This window comes from Peromyscus maniculatus, chromosome 7, assembly GCF_049852395.1.
Source record: "Peromyscus maniculatus bairdii isolate BWxNUB_F1_BW_parent chromosome 7, HU_Pman_BW_mat_3.1, whole genome shotgun sequence".
Lineage (NCBI taxonomy): Eukaryota > Metazoa > Chordata > Mammalia > Rodentia > Cricetidae > Peromyscus > Peromyscus maniculatus.
The window spans coordinates 93,292,259-93,306,336 of record NC_134858.1 but is presented as its reverse complement, the minus strand read 5'-3'; the positions used below and the strand labels follow the sequence as shown (position 1 = coordinate 93,306,336).

General features: G+C 40.0%; 1 protein-coding gene across 3 annotated transcripts in view; it reads left to right on the top strand.

Annotated features, from left to right (window-relative positions):
- Positions 1 to 14,078, top strand: part of Pls1 (plastin 1) — a 101,020-nt gene that overhangs the window by 71,362 nt on the left and 15,580 nt on the right. For all 3 annotated transcript variants that reach the window (XM_006975176.4, XM_076576836.1, XM_076576835.1), the window contains exons 6-11: positions 31 to 112; positions 6,031 to 6,196; positions 6,277 to 6,419; positions 8,522 to 8,617; positions 9,298 to 9,493; positions 13,872 to 13,950. In XM_006975176.4, the coding sequence (XP_006975238.1) occupies positions 31 to 112; positions 6,031 to 6,196; positions 6,277 to 6,419; positions 8,522 to 8,617; positions 9,298 to 9,493; positions 13,872 to 13,950 (762 nt within the window). The remainder of the gene's footprint in view (positions 1 to 30; positions 113 to 6,030; positions 6,197 to 6,276; positions 6,420 to 8,521; positions 8,618 to 9,297; positions 9,494 to 13,871; positions 13,951 to 14,078) is intronic.

The window sequence follows — 14,078 nt, the reverse complement described above, 5'->3', positions numbered from 1 at the left end:
TTATCTAAATGATTCTTGTTTTCTCCTCAGCAAAATGATCAACTTATCTGAACCGGATACGATTGATGAAAGAGCTATCAATAAGAAGAAGCTCACTCCATTCACAGTTTCTGTGAGTACGCTTGCTGGTAATTTGTGACTAGGCTAGAACATATCTAGTGCTGTTGGGAACTTAAAGATAATTTGCCATTTAAAACAATTTTCAGTGTTGTGAATCGAACCCAGGGCCTCTTGATTGCAAGGCAAGTGTTCTTTCACTTTTTTTTTCAAGACAGGGTTTCTCTGTATAGTTTGGCTGTCCTGGATCTCTCTTTGTAGACCAGGCTGGCCTTGAACTCACAGAGATCCACCTGCCTCTGCCTCCTGAGTGCTGGGATTAAAAGCATGGGCCACCATGCCCGGCTAGCCCTGCCCTTTATTTTTTATTAAATAAAAAAATCAGCTGTATTTAATAATAAAATAAATTAAGATTTTAAGTAGTTTGGATGTCTCTTTATTGAAGTGAATACTATTCAACTTATATTACAGTTGCTCTTTTATTGATGATCGTTTATTTGATGCCAGTGTCTGTCCATTTTCCTTCCTCCCTCATCTCCTCCCTCTTTCCTCTCCTCCTTATCCCAACTCCTTTCTTTTCTTTCACACTGAAGATTGTACATAGGACACACGGCATGCTATCCCAGTCAAGAGGCACAGGTTAAAAGAGAACACTGTGAGCTGGGAATGGTGGTGCACGCCTTTAATCCCAGCACTCAGGAGGCAGAGGCAGGCAGATCTCTGTGAGTTCAAGGCCAGCCTGGTCTACAGAGTGAGTTCCAGGACAGCCAGAGCAGTCACACAGAGAAACCTTGTATTTAAAAACCAAATAGGAGAGAGAGAGAGAGAGAGAGAGAGAGAGAGAGAGAGAGAGAGAGAGAGAGAGAGAGAGAGAGAACACTGTGTAGTAAGGTCATGTTTTATTAGTTCCACAAAGTGTTTATTCTTCCTGTACTAATTGTTCTTTAGAGGCCTCACCAAAATCTGGATTTATAGATGCCAGTTTCTCCTTTCAAAACTGCTAAGCATAATAATATTCACTGAGTATTTTGTTTAAAACATATCATGTTGGGCTAAGCATTGTGGTGCATACTTATTTATTTATTTATTTATTTATTTATTTATTTATTATGTATAGTGTTCTGCCTGCATGCACACCAGAAGAAGGCACCAGATCTCATTATAGATGGTTGTGAGCCACCATGTGGTTGCTGGGAATTGAACTCAGGATCCCTGGAAGAGCTGGCAATGCTCTTAACCTCTGAGCCATCTCTCCAGCCCATGGTGCATACTTTCTTTTTTTTTTTAAATTTTATTTTATAATTTAATTTAATTTTACATATTAGCCACGGATTCCCTTGTCCTCCCCACTCCCGCCTCCCCCTTCCCCCCATTCCCATCTCCTCCAGGGCAAAGACTCCCCTGGGGATGCATACTTTCAATCCCAGCACTCAAAAGGTAGAAGCAGGTGGATCTCTGAGTTTCAGACTGCCTGGTCTGCATACTGAGTTCCAGGCCAGCCAGTGTGACATAGAGATCCTGCCTCAAAACCAACCATTATGTGAACTATTCCCTGACTCTTCCTGAAGTTTCATAATGAGGTATATACTATGATTTTGCAGATTAAGAATGTGCAATCCTTTGCTAAATTTGTGTGACATTCGTTCTAAAGGAAGCAATGACCTCAGCGCAGTGACACAGAGCTATTTTTGGAACTGGAAAGGCGTTCCTTTTTATTGTCATCCTTGAGAAATGGAAAATTGGGTGCCGAGCACGAGGCTTTCCTGCCCCTTCCTTGATAACAGGCCAATGATGTTGTATCCATTACTAGAAATACTTCTTGAAGACTGTTTCCAATGTGGTTGCTAAAAGATTATTTTCTCTCATGTTTTGTGACAGACTTTACAGTTAATGAGCATAAATACTGAAAATGTTCACATCTGCCTTCTGCTTGCTTTTTTTTTTTTTTTTTTTTTTGGTTTTTCCATGTAGCTTTGCGCCTTTCCTGGAACTCACTCTGTAACCCAGGCTGGCCTTGAACTCACAGAGATCCACCTCCCTCTGCCTCCCAAGTGCTTTAGAAACACATGGGTTGTAAGTTTTTATGGTGCTGAACCTGGAATTCAGTATTTCCTGTGTTTTTGTAAACTTATTGTTTGCTCTTCCTTGTACACTTGTGTGAAGTACATTAAATAACATAAATTTTTTTGTATGTCACAGTAGCCACCGAATGGAGCTGAGGGGCTAAATATCATATAGTTTTGTTTTTAGAGAGAGCATTTTTCCTATGCGATGATAAGTCTAAGCTTTTAGGATGCTTGGGAATATTGATGTAAAATGAGACAAGTGTGGCGACTTTGGGAAAAGTTTTACCATGGATGTTAAATCTGCCTTGGTTGTTTAAGATTTTAGAGTCTAGAGTAGAAGCTATATTCTAGAGAATTACTGTTGGAGTTCTGGTGCACTCTGGAGTGTGAGGAAGAAGATGGCAGGTTGGGGGCTGTCTAGGTTACACTGAGACCCAACTTCAACAAACAAACAAAACAAGTGCTACTAGTTTCACACAGGACCCCCCCCCCCCAAAAAAAAACTAATTTATTTGTTTCGGAAGACAAGATTGTAATAATACCTTTTCCACCTTATGACAATGCATTTATGTGATGCCATGCTACATAAAGGATGAAGGATGACAGTGATGTATGGTGGTTATAAAACTAAGGGAAATGGACAACAACTAAAAGCTGATACCCTCATATTACCATCAAAACCTGTTGATAAGACAAAGTTGGGTTTGCAGCTTATTGAAATAAGAGGAAATCCCCATTTAGAAAGCCTTTATAGTGTCTTGGACCTGGGAATGTGAAGGCTGAATCTGAGGATTTGCGTATGATTTAAGATGTAGGAAGTGGGGGAGGATCCTGATTCAGACTGGATAAAGGTATCAATATGACAATGTGAGACTGGTAGGTAGGGAATGGGGAAGTTCTGAAGTGAGAAATCCAAAGATTCTTAGCTCTAAGGAGATCTTTTTAATAGATCTTTTAGACAGTGCCTGTGGAAAAGACTCTTGGAAGAAAAAAAATATATTAATGAAGACAGAGGGCCAGTCAGTTCATGCCAGTGGAATGGAGCAGATGCCATGCCTATGTAGACAAAGTGGGGTGGGGGTCAGTGTCCAGACCGAGAACAGTGGTAAAAAGTTGTGACTCTTAGTAATGACTACAATCAATTTAATGTACTTGCATACTTGTTTTGAACACAACTTCATGGTGTCAACAAATATGGAATGAGTTATTGTAAAATTAAGTTTGTTGTGATCTTTGCAAACCCAGTTCTTCCCCCTTGCTGATGCCTTCTGGGGAGTCACAAGTAGACAAGCAGTCTTTATGCTCTGGAAGGAGAAGCTAGGAAACCGTCAGTGGTCAAGCCTAAATTTGCAGAGAGGATGTGTCGTGAAAACTGTATTGATCTGACGTTGGGTGTTTAAAAGCACCCGAAGCCATTAGATGTTTTATAAGCCACCAGTTACAGTACTTGCCAGGTGCTGGTAGCACTTCCAGATTCGTTTGAAGCAAATTGTGAGGTTCTATAGGTGTTGAAGGTTTTCCTGTTCTGCTGGTGCCTTGGGGAGGAGTATTCTGGCAAGAACTTCCATTATTACCAACACAATTCCAAACCCTGACTCTAATCACTTCTGGTTCCTTGAGAGAGTTAGTAGTTTACTTGGAGCCGGCAAGGTCAATTATGGCCAGATGTTGTAGCAGGAAGGCACTGAAGTACTCCACTCCAAAACCTCTGTGTTGTTGCTGTTGTTAACAGCACATAATGAAGTTACTGCTGCCATATGACGACAGTATCTCTGGAAAGCATGAGGCTGAACCTTGGTGTAGCTTATCAGATCTCGCTTTGTTCATCTTAAGGTCTATCTTAGGAGTTCCTTGAAAAAATCCCTGAGTTTGAAACCTCATTGCACATCTGATTCTTTTTTTAAAGATTTATTTATTTATTATGTATACAGAAGAGGGTGCCAGATCTCATTACAGATGGTTGTAAGCCACCATGTGGTTGCTGGGAATTGAACTCAGGACTTCTGGAAGAGCAGTCGGTGCTCTTAACCACTGAGCCATCTCTCCAGCCCCGCACATCTGATTCTTGAAAGAAATGCTTCTAAATAGAGACTTTCTAAAGATAAAGATTCCTTACCCAACCCTAATAAACTAGTAATGCTGAAATTTCTAAAGGAAAATACCAGTAGAATATGTTTTAAAGTGAAATATTATATAAATGTATTAATAATTTCCTTTGTGCATATGCAATGTAAACCATGAGAATCCAGGGAAGGGGTGGCCAATTTTGTATGTGGAGACTCTTCAGAGGAGGAGATGTGTTTAAGGTAATGAGGGGGCATGCAATGTGGAGAGCAAAATACATCAAGGAAAGGGGCTTTCTCCACAGAGGCAAAAATGAAGCCATAGTCAGTTCCTGAAAGCTTCTCATTGCCCCACTAAGTATTTGAACTTGACCGTCTCCTTTCCCTCCATGCCTTGTTTATTGTTACCCATTCATCTGTTTACTCAGTAAATGTTTATTGGGTATATAACTCATGCCTGGTGGCTTGAGGAAAGACTCTAAGAGATCAAAACTTTATCTGTTAAACGCCTCACACTTAACTGGTACAGGGGTTGGGATTCTGAGGTAGAGTGTTGGCCTAGTATGAGTGAGTGCCAGTGTTTAAACCCTAGCACTGAAGAAAATATAAAATAATTCTCAACTGGAGGAGATAGAACAAGAAACAAGTAGATATATTAATATTGCATTGCATTACCTTGTTTGTGTGAATGGGTCTGAGGATTGTTTTGTCTTTTTTGTTCATTTGTTACTTTGGATTTTGAGACAATAACTCATGTCAATCAGCAGGTCTTGACCTAGCTTTGTAGATAGGGCTGGCCTTGAACTCCTCTTGCCTCTACTTCCCAAGCATTCTAGGCATGTACCACCTTGCCTGGCTGGTAATATATTAATATTTCAGAGAGATAGTAAAACCGGGAAGAATTCAGTGTGTGTGTGGTGATGCTGTTTTGTGTAGAATATTCAGAGAAGAATACAGATTAGATGTGTTTGAGCAGAATTTTCAAGCAATTGGGTAGACCAGCAAGGCGGCTCATCGGGTAAAGGTGCTTGCCGCCAAGCCTGACTAGCTGAAGTTGGCTTTCCACATGGTGGGAGGAGAGGACTGACTCAGAATCACAGGTCCTGTACAGTTGGAGTAGAGAGAACAAGAAAGTAACAGAGCGATGGAGAGTGAGAGAATGTGAGTATTAGTGTTGACAGGAAATTGTGAGAAGTTTTAAAACCAAAGGTTTCTTTGGGACAACTGATATTAGAGCTCTACCGACAACAGGTTGGGCAGGGGAAACGTGAGAATGGTCATTCAAAATTAGGAAACTACTGAAGAAAGATACGGTTTTAGAGGTAAATACCTCTGGTTGTTGATAGAAATGGGTGCCTGGCTGTGGAAGGCCAGGAGGAGCAAAGACCCTGCTTGGGCTTCTGGCTTGGGAAGAAAGGCAGCAAGATTAAAGCTTTTACCCAGCAACTGAGACAGTAGGTCAGTGAGAACTGATGTTAATAGGGATGGTAGGAAGATTGGGGAAGAATGGCAAGAAAAGCTGAGTATTCTGGACATTTTGAGTTTGAGGTGCTTTTAGAACACACAGCAGATAGAACCAAGAGGATATACAGGCATAGAGCTTGAAGTGGGTGCTTGCGGGGGGTGGGGGGTGGGGTGGGGTGGGGGGGTGTGAACTTAAAGATGTAAATCTGATGTTCAATGGCCTATCTAGATGACAGCTAACCATGTGAGTTTTACTACTAGTAGTCATAGTTCAGTTGTATAAATAAATCTGAAATTTTTCCAATCAGTTGTTACAAACAACTTTGTGGATAAGACTTCAGAAATATTTCCTCACTTGTATATTTCCTTTGGCAATTCAGGAAAATCTGAACCTGGCCCTGAATTCTGCCTCGGCCATTGGTTGCACCGTGGTCAACATTGGTGCACAGGACCTCAAAGAGGGAAAGCCTCACTTGGTCTTGGGGCTTCTCTGGCAGATCATCAAAGTCGGTCTTTTTGCTGATATTGAGATTTCTAGGAATGAAGGTAAGGTCACCAACTACATCACTCCAGTCGTAGAGAGCCCGTGAAGGAAGCGCTGACATCTCCGTGTGTGTCCCTTTTAGCCTTGATTGCATTGCTGAATGAAGGGGAGGAGCTTGAGGAACTGATGAAGCTTACTCCTGAGGAGCTGCTGCTGCGCTGGGTGAACTACCACCTGACCAACGCAGGGTGGCGCACCATCAACAACTTCAGCCAGGACATTAAGGTTTAGATTTTTGAAAAATTATATTCTTCTTATTATTATTTGGGTGGGGAGCATATGTCATAATATGTGTGTGGCAGCCAGAAGACAAACTGTGGGAGTTGATCCTCTCCCACCACCACGTGGGTCCTGCCGCTGGAACTCGGGACACCAGGCTTCCACGGGCGCAGCAAGTACATGCCATACCAAGCCATCTCGCTGGCTCAGGGCTTAGATTTTAACATTCAGATTTTTTACAATGAAATTAGGGTGTAGGCTATAAGAAATAGGGGGTTCAGACTTAAATTTGAATCCACAAAGATGCTTGGGATGAAAGATGAGGGTTTATTTTTTCCCGTCTGAGTTAGATACTTCCAATTAAATTCACAAAAATCTTTTAAAATAGTACACTGGCTTATTGACTTTAAAAAAGACTTAACAACTGGCTGTGAGATTAAGGGGATGATAGCTTTAACAGATGAAAGCGTTTTCCCTGTCACTGGCCCATTGAATTATAATGAGCTAGGAATTACTGCATCTGTTTGCTGGACTGGAGCCCTGTGGGTTCGGCCCTCTTCCTCCCATTTTGCTAATGAGCAGCTAATAGAAAATCAAATTGTCTGAGGTCGTGGGGATCAGTTGACTATGGGATCTTTTTTTTTTTTTTTTTTTTTTTTTTTTTTTTGGTTTTTCGAGACAGGGTTTCTCTGTGTAGCTTTGCGCCTTTCCTGGAGCTCACTTGGTAGCCCAGGCTGGCCTCGAACTCACAGCGATCCGCCTGGCTCTGCCTCCCGAGTGCTGGGATTAAAGGCGTGCGCCACCACCGCCCGGCGACTATGGGATCTTATGGTGTGTCTCCTAACCAGAGGAGCTTGGCAACACTTTCCTCTCCACTGGAGAACCTTGTGGAGGAAACTGTAACATCCTCTTCCACTTTCCAGTAACTTTCCCGAGATCATGCTGGCCTGGGCACCACCAAACTGCAACCCTGTGACTTTTCTTCCCCATGATTTATTTTTTCCAAAATGAGCTGGAAAAAAAAAGTAGAATAGTGCTGTCTTTTATTAGCATTTCCTCTTTAAATATGACGACTTCGGTCACGTTTTGCCACTATGGTGACAGTTTTCTCTGCTTTCGGGCACTAACTCCTGTTTTAAAAGCTTCTTAGTCTGAATCTCCTTAAAATTCTGTTCAGTTCATTCAGATATTTATTAAGAATCTCCTGACATTATACTGGGCATGGCAATATAAAGGCTGGTTTTTGACAAGTTGACCAACTAGACCTAGCCAACTGTGCAGAATTTACTGGCTTAAAACAATGATTTGGTATTCCTCGCAATTTTATATGCCGATGGCTGTGCTCTACATTTGTCTTCTGGAATCAGTTGCCAGTTTGGCTGATCCAAAAGGTGCACAAAGGCATCGGTCCTGTGTCTTGGCATTCCTCTGCCAGGCCTTTCCACATGGCTAGCTCGGGCTTCCTCACGCTCTGAGAATATCACATAGTTGGACATTTTAGGTAGAGGTTAACTTCAAGAGGGAGGAACCAGAGGCTCCTTGGGATTTGGAGCTTGAAATCCCCAGAACATTCACAGTGCTCTGTGTGAATAGCCAGGCCAGCCTAAATAAGAGGGGAGGGAAATGGCCTCTGCTTCCTGCTGGGAAGAGCTACATGTATGTTTGGAGAAAAAATATAGCAGCCATCTTTGGAGAGAACTACATTAGATGATGTAATCTAACGAGGTCACAGTTTATGTATAGAGATGCGAAGGGTGCAGTATAATTTAGGGGAGGCATTGGTTCGGTCTAGAGAGGCCAGCGAAGCCTTCCCAGAGTAAATGCTTGACTTGAGCCTAGACAACTCTGATGGTTGGGGACGTAGACACACGGAAAAGGTAAGGGGAGGGGCTTCTAGGTATAGGGGATGGCATTGCTAGGAGCTCCGGGGTGTAAGTGCATTGCTAGAAGCCGGAAGTATAAAGGAGTATTGTGTGTTCAGGAACCCCTGGGTAATGATGCACTAAGCTTTTTCATGCACTGTTTTGTTTTGAGATGAGAACACTTTTCACCTAAACTTATTTTGTATTTTATTCATTTAAAAATGCTATTTTCTTTCTTTCTTGAAGGACTCAAAAGCCTATTTTCACCTGCTCAATCAGATTGCTCCTAAAGGTGACCGAGATGGTGAACCCGCCATTGCCATTGATCTTTCAGGATTTAATGTAAGTGATTTTTTTAAAACTAGTTTTATACACTGTAGTAATAGTACACATGACAGAAAAATGATCATTTCTGAGTGTATATTCAGTGCTATTCAGTACATCCACAGTTCTTTGTAACCATCACTACAGTCTTTCTCAAGGGATTTTCTTAATCTTGTTGTGAAACTGTTCCCATCCAGCAAGTGGCCATCCACTCCTCATGATTCTTCTGTTCTACTTTTTAACTCTGAATTTGAATGGTGAGGGCAGCGATTTATAGCATAACACACTCTATCTTTCTCTCTCTCCCCCTTTCCATCCTCCCCCTCTTCCTTTCTCCATCCTTCTCTTCCTGCCCTCTTTACACCATGTAAGTTCCCAGTACCTTTAGAGGCCAGAAGAGGGCAATGGATGCCCTGGAACTGGAGTTACAGATAGTTGTAACCTCCATGTGGGTGCTAGGAACTGAACCCAGGTCCTCTAGAAGAACAGCTGGCACTCTTAATCTCTGAACCATCTCTCTAGCCCCCTAAGTGACTTAAAGTATTTAAAATAAAATGAGAGGTTGGTTTGTGATTCTTTCACATTCTGCTATTATTTGATGCATTTGTGGAAATACAATTCCTTGTAAATGTTATAGCTATAAAATGATGTCAGTAAAAGTTTGATATTGACCACTTTTGCTTTGTTTCCTTGTTTAGGAGAAAAATGACCTGAAGCGTGCTGGATTCATGCTTCAGGAAGCAGATAAGCTTGGCTGCAGGCAGTTTGTTACTCCTGCAGATGTGGTTTCCGGAAACCCCAAGCTAAATCTAGCCTTTGTAGCGAATCTCTTTAACACATACCCATGCCTACACAAGCCTGAGAATAATGACATTGATATCAATTTATTGGAAGGTACGTTCTTTCTGCCTTGAGTTGACTTACTGCGTTTCTTTTCTTTCGTGGTATTGTCCTATTTCACCGTCCTGGGTAGGGGACTGAGGTGGGAGATGCGATTGTGTGTATGTGTCTGTCAGCATGTGTAGTCACAGAAAGTTCAAGTTACAGGGTGTGATTGCTGGGTTTGTTGTAAGAAAATGCCGAGTAACTCTTACTAACCCGCCATTTCTGCAGAAGAGTTAAGGGAAAACTATCAGATGTTTAAAGGATTCTCATAAATGATCCCATAACATAACTCTGCCACCAATATAGAAAATGAATTATCTATTAGGAAAAGTAGTTCTTGATAGCATTTTTGCCTTTGAAAGTAAGTTTGACTTTATTAGTTCTTTTTAATGTTTTTAGAGTATATGAAAAAATTATCATATTCATTACTTATTGTGTGTAGGTGGTTGTTATCTGTCTCATAATATAATACTTTCCTGTTTTGCTTCATGAAATGCAGATTTGACCCCTCCTAATGTAGGTACTGTATTTAGTACTTTTCTATATTCTATAAATATATTCATTCTGAATTTTCCTTTTATTAGTGGTATTTATACTTTCCATCTGGGTTGATATTTATTGTTTTGCATTTTCATGCTGTGTTGTCTTAATATACCTTTAAAATGAATGACTACAAGCAAGAAATGCAAATGAAATTATTAAGTAGAGCAAGGCTTTGATTATGTACACTCTACCTAATTTGCCTTCTTTAACAATGGGATATTGTGGTGAACATATTAGAAACTAGTTTTGACAATTAGACTTCATGATTTGATGTAAAGTCTTTACCTCTCTCCTGTGACAAATCTTAATTTTTTTTTTATCGTAACTATCTTTGAAAGGATTTATTTATAGTTTACAACATAATTTGTTTCATATTATTTATGTTGCACATTCTAAATGTCATTGACGCTTACAATATATGAATTGTCTTAATGACAAAAAACATTCTCAATAACTAGTTCTTTCTCCTCCTCTCTGTCACCCAGACTCTCTTCCACTTTCTCCCATTTTCACACCCTCATCCATGTGGACACCATTAACATGAAAACGAAGGGTCAAAACAGTGGCAGCCTTGCTGGCTGTCCAGGGAGAGCCAACCCTGAGGCTTAGGTGCCCTGCTGTGGGAGATGAGAACTGAATGTTGCTGCGTGCCCTCTGCGCAGCCTGTCCTGGCTGTCTTCCCCAGCGAGACAGAGGGAGTCAGTCAGTCTTTCTCTGTGGGCTGCCACAGCTAGCGTTCCAGGGTCCTGTCCCTTCAGCAGTACAGCATCACGAACACTAAATCTCAGATGAAAGGTAGTTTTAGTTATATGTTTAATCTACTGCATTCTTGGTGAGAGTCCCACCAAACGAGGACTTTATTCTTCACAAAGATACATAACTGAGAGGGGAAATATCAAAAACGTAGATTTCCTTTTTTAAGCAAAGAAAAAATGAGGGAAAGAAAAACTAGAACTTTAAAAATTAAGTCAAAAAGGAAAACTTTTGTTTTTGAGTCTGGAAAACTTCAAAATCCCTCTGTGTCTTACAACAGAAGGCATTGTTTAGAGTGGCATATTAAAAATGATCTGCTTTTTATAGTCACTGAATTCTTTGCTAAATGCCTTTTCCAACTTGCTCGCTCTCCTCTGTCATGTGTGGGTTCCTTTGCTAGTGTTCAGCATGCTTTTGAGAGTTTTCAGTGTGAACACGGTTGCTACATATTTCCTGGAGTATTCCCTATCCTGGTTAGGATACTGTGGGAAATATTTATCAATCATCTTTCTTTAGAACATATGTATGTCCTGACACAGCTGCCAATAATGCATTTGACTTTGGCTGTCAATGGGTTATTTTCCTCTGTAAATTTGTTTTTTACAGATCCTTATGAAATTTTCGCTTTGAACTTATCACACCCCCAAATTCATATATTAGTATGTCTCATTGGCAGAGAATTTTGTCTAGAGGGAACTAATGAAATGTAAAGGCCCACCCAGTGAAACGTTAAGCCTTCGTATCAAATTGTGCCAAACGCCTATGTTGCACACAGAGAGAACTATCCAAGAATTCGTTTGTGGTGATAGAAAATAAATAGACCATAAAATTAGAAAGACTTTGTTCAAATCATGGTTCCACCATTTGCTGTCTGAGTAACTCCCATGAGCCTTGGCTTTCTCATATATAGAAAACACAAGTCATAATAATTACTCTGAAGAGTCACAGAAGAGGTTTTACCTGATCATGAATGAAAGCATTTCATCTGCAGTGTGTGCTTATTAATGGTTAGGGTGGGAGGAGGAAAGCACATCCAGTGGGTGTTGAGTATGATATTTCTCTTCCTGTCTTCTTAATCATGTAGTTTTAAAATACACTTGTCTTATTAAAACTTTTGCCAATTTGACTTGCAAATCAAAATATTTTATAGCACTATTGAGTAATTAGAAATTAAGATTTTTTTAGTGACACAATTGCTTTAGTTGTCTGCAATCTAAAAGCATTTTCTAGTCTGCAATACATATGTTTTTGAAATGCTTTATGTGGCTCCTGCACAAATGCGTAGTGCTTCTAGCTTTGAGCATCTACTTACCAAGGTGACAATTGACACTAGGTAAATAAATGCTCACTTAGAAAATCTGTTTTACTTTCCATGTGTTAAAAATCAAAATAACACAATTTTAGTTGAGAACAGAAAAAAATTCAAATCTCTAAAACTTATAACAGTTCCTAAACTTTTAAATGTAAGTTTAATGTCTTTTCAAATAACCATTATATCAATAGTTTCAATAGATTTTGAGTATTTTAATAAAAAATTGTGACACTCTGATCTTTATAATTTAAAAACATAATTTGGATTTTCCTAGCTAGAAACAATTCCTGGGGGGAAAATGTATCTTGATTTGGTACTGGTAAGTTAGAGAAAGAAGCCACATGTATCAAACAGTAAACATAATGTGCTTGTGTTTATGTCGTGTTGGAAGCAGGTCAGGGATTTAATTTTCACCACTTAGTTTGACTTGACTCTTTTAATAAAAGTTTTCCCACATAGATTGTTTATTATAAAGTAGTGTAGCGGATATGACAGACCAATCAGTTACTTTTTGAGATTAGAAGGGATAGAATTTAAGCAAGAAATTATTTGGTGAATTAATCTAGAATTATATAGATTCTGGTAACTATTAGGTAATAGTATTGAAAATCTACATGGAAATAGGGCAAGCAGTTTATTTACTGAAATTTTATGGAAATAAATGGAATCCTTTAGATTGTATAAGGTTTCACTCCTTTGTGGATATTTAGGTTCATACTCTCTGTGGCACTTCATTTGAAGTTGACTGTAGAAATGACTAAGAATGAATCCTGTTGTCTAGGTGGTTATAGATTCCTATGCCAAATGGTACTGCGATTCTCTCATAGACCAAAGTCTAGAGTGACCTACACTGCCCTGTGCATTAGAAGTGATGAGAAATAGAAATGTTTTAAGAAGCATGAAGGTTCTAACTTTAGAGATTTTGGTGATAAGATACAGTCTGAGTTATTTTATTGTCCCCTCACTTTGACAAGGAGTAAGACATGATGGAATCATTTGGAACCATTTGCCGCCAGTAGGTTCTGTAAGGCAGATAAGGCAGGCAGAGCTCACATCTCTCCCCGACTTGTGCACACCATACTCATGGTTTGTTTGTTTGTTTTTTAAAACAGATGGTGTGCACCCAGGGAGACAGGCTAAGCAGAAATACCTGTTGAGTTTACTTTTAGTATCCAGTAACTTACAGTGTGAAATGTATCTCAGAACAAAATGAAATGCTGTGGTGTCTGTGTTCCTCGTGAATTTTCAACAGTAGCAATCTAAAGTAACTCAGAAAGCTGGAAAATGTTGATACCTCTCACTGCATGTTTTTTATATCACCTGAAATCTTCTCTCACCTTCATTATTTGGAAAGTTTAGATTTGTGTGTCCAGGAAGATTCCTGTGTAACCATAATCTACCCAAATGTAGAAAGGCTGCATGTGTGAAAGGTAGAATTTTCTAGTCTGTTTACTGTGCTGTTTGTTACCTTGCTGCTAAAAGACTGGCTTTATGTTTGGCCAAATCAGGTTATAACTTTATGCTACTTAAATTGCATTTCTACTATCTGTTGCATCTCTGGACAGAAAAACCCATGGCTCTGTAGTAGTTCATAGACCTCAAATAAGAGAATCTAGATGGAGAGAGAACAAAGGGAGACTTCCTGGATAGTTGGGATGAGAACTATTTTCCTCTTAAAGAAATTATGCCAAAGTGGCCAGTTTACCCCTGCCAGAATGCTTTAAGAATTGTTCTTATCACGTTGGCCTGAATCATCATTTGGGCTTTTGTCTACCCTAGGAGAGAGCAAGGAAGAGAGGACATTTCGGAACTGGATGAATTCACTGGGGGTCAACCCTTACATCAACCATTTGTACAGGTAAAATAGCTGACAGTGTTTCAGCCTGGCCGTCATAATCTAACTAAAGGTTCCCCTCTAGGTATGTTTACATGAGGATGTTTTCTCCAACCACAAGAATTTAGCCAACATTTGCTGTTGTCCTAGCT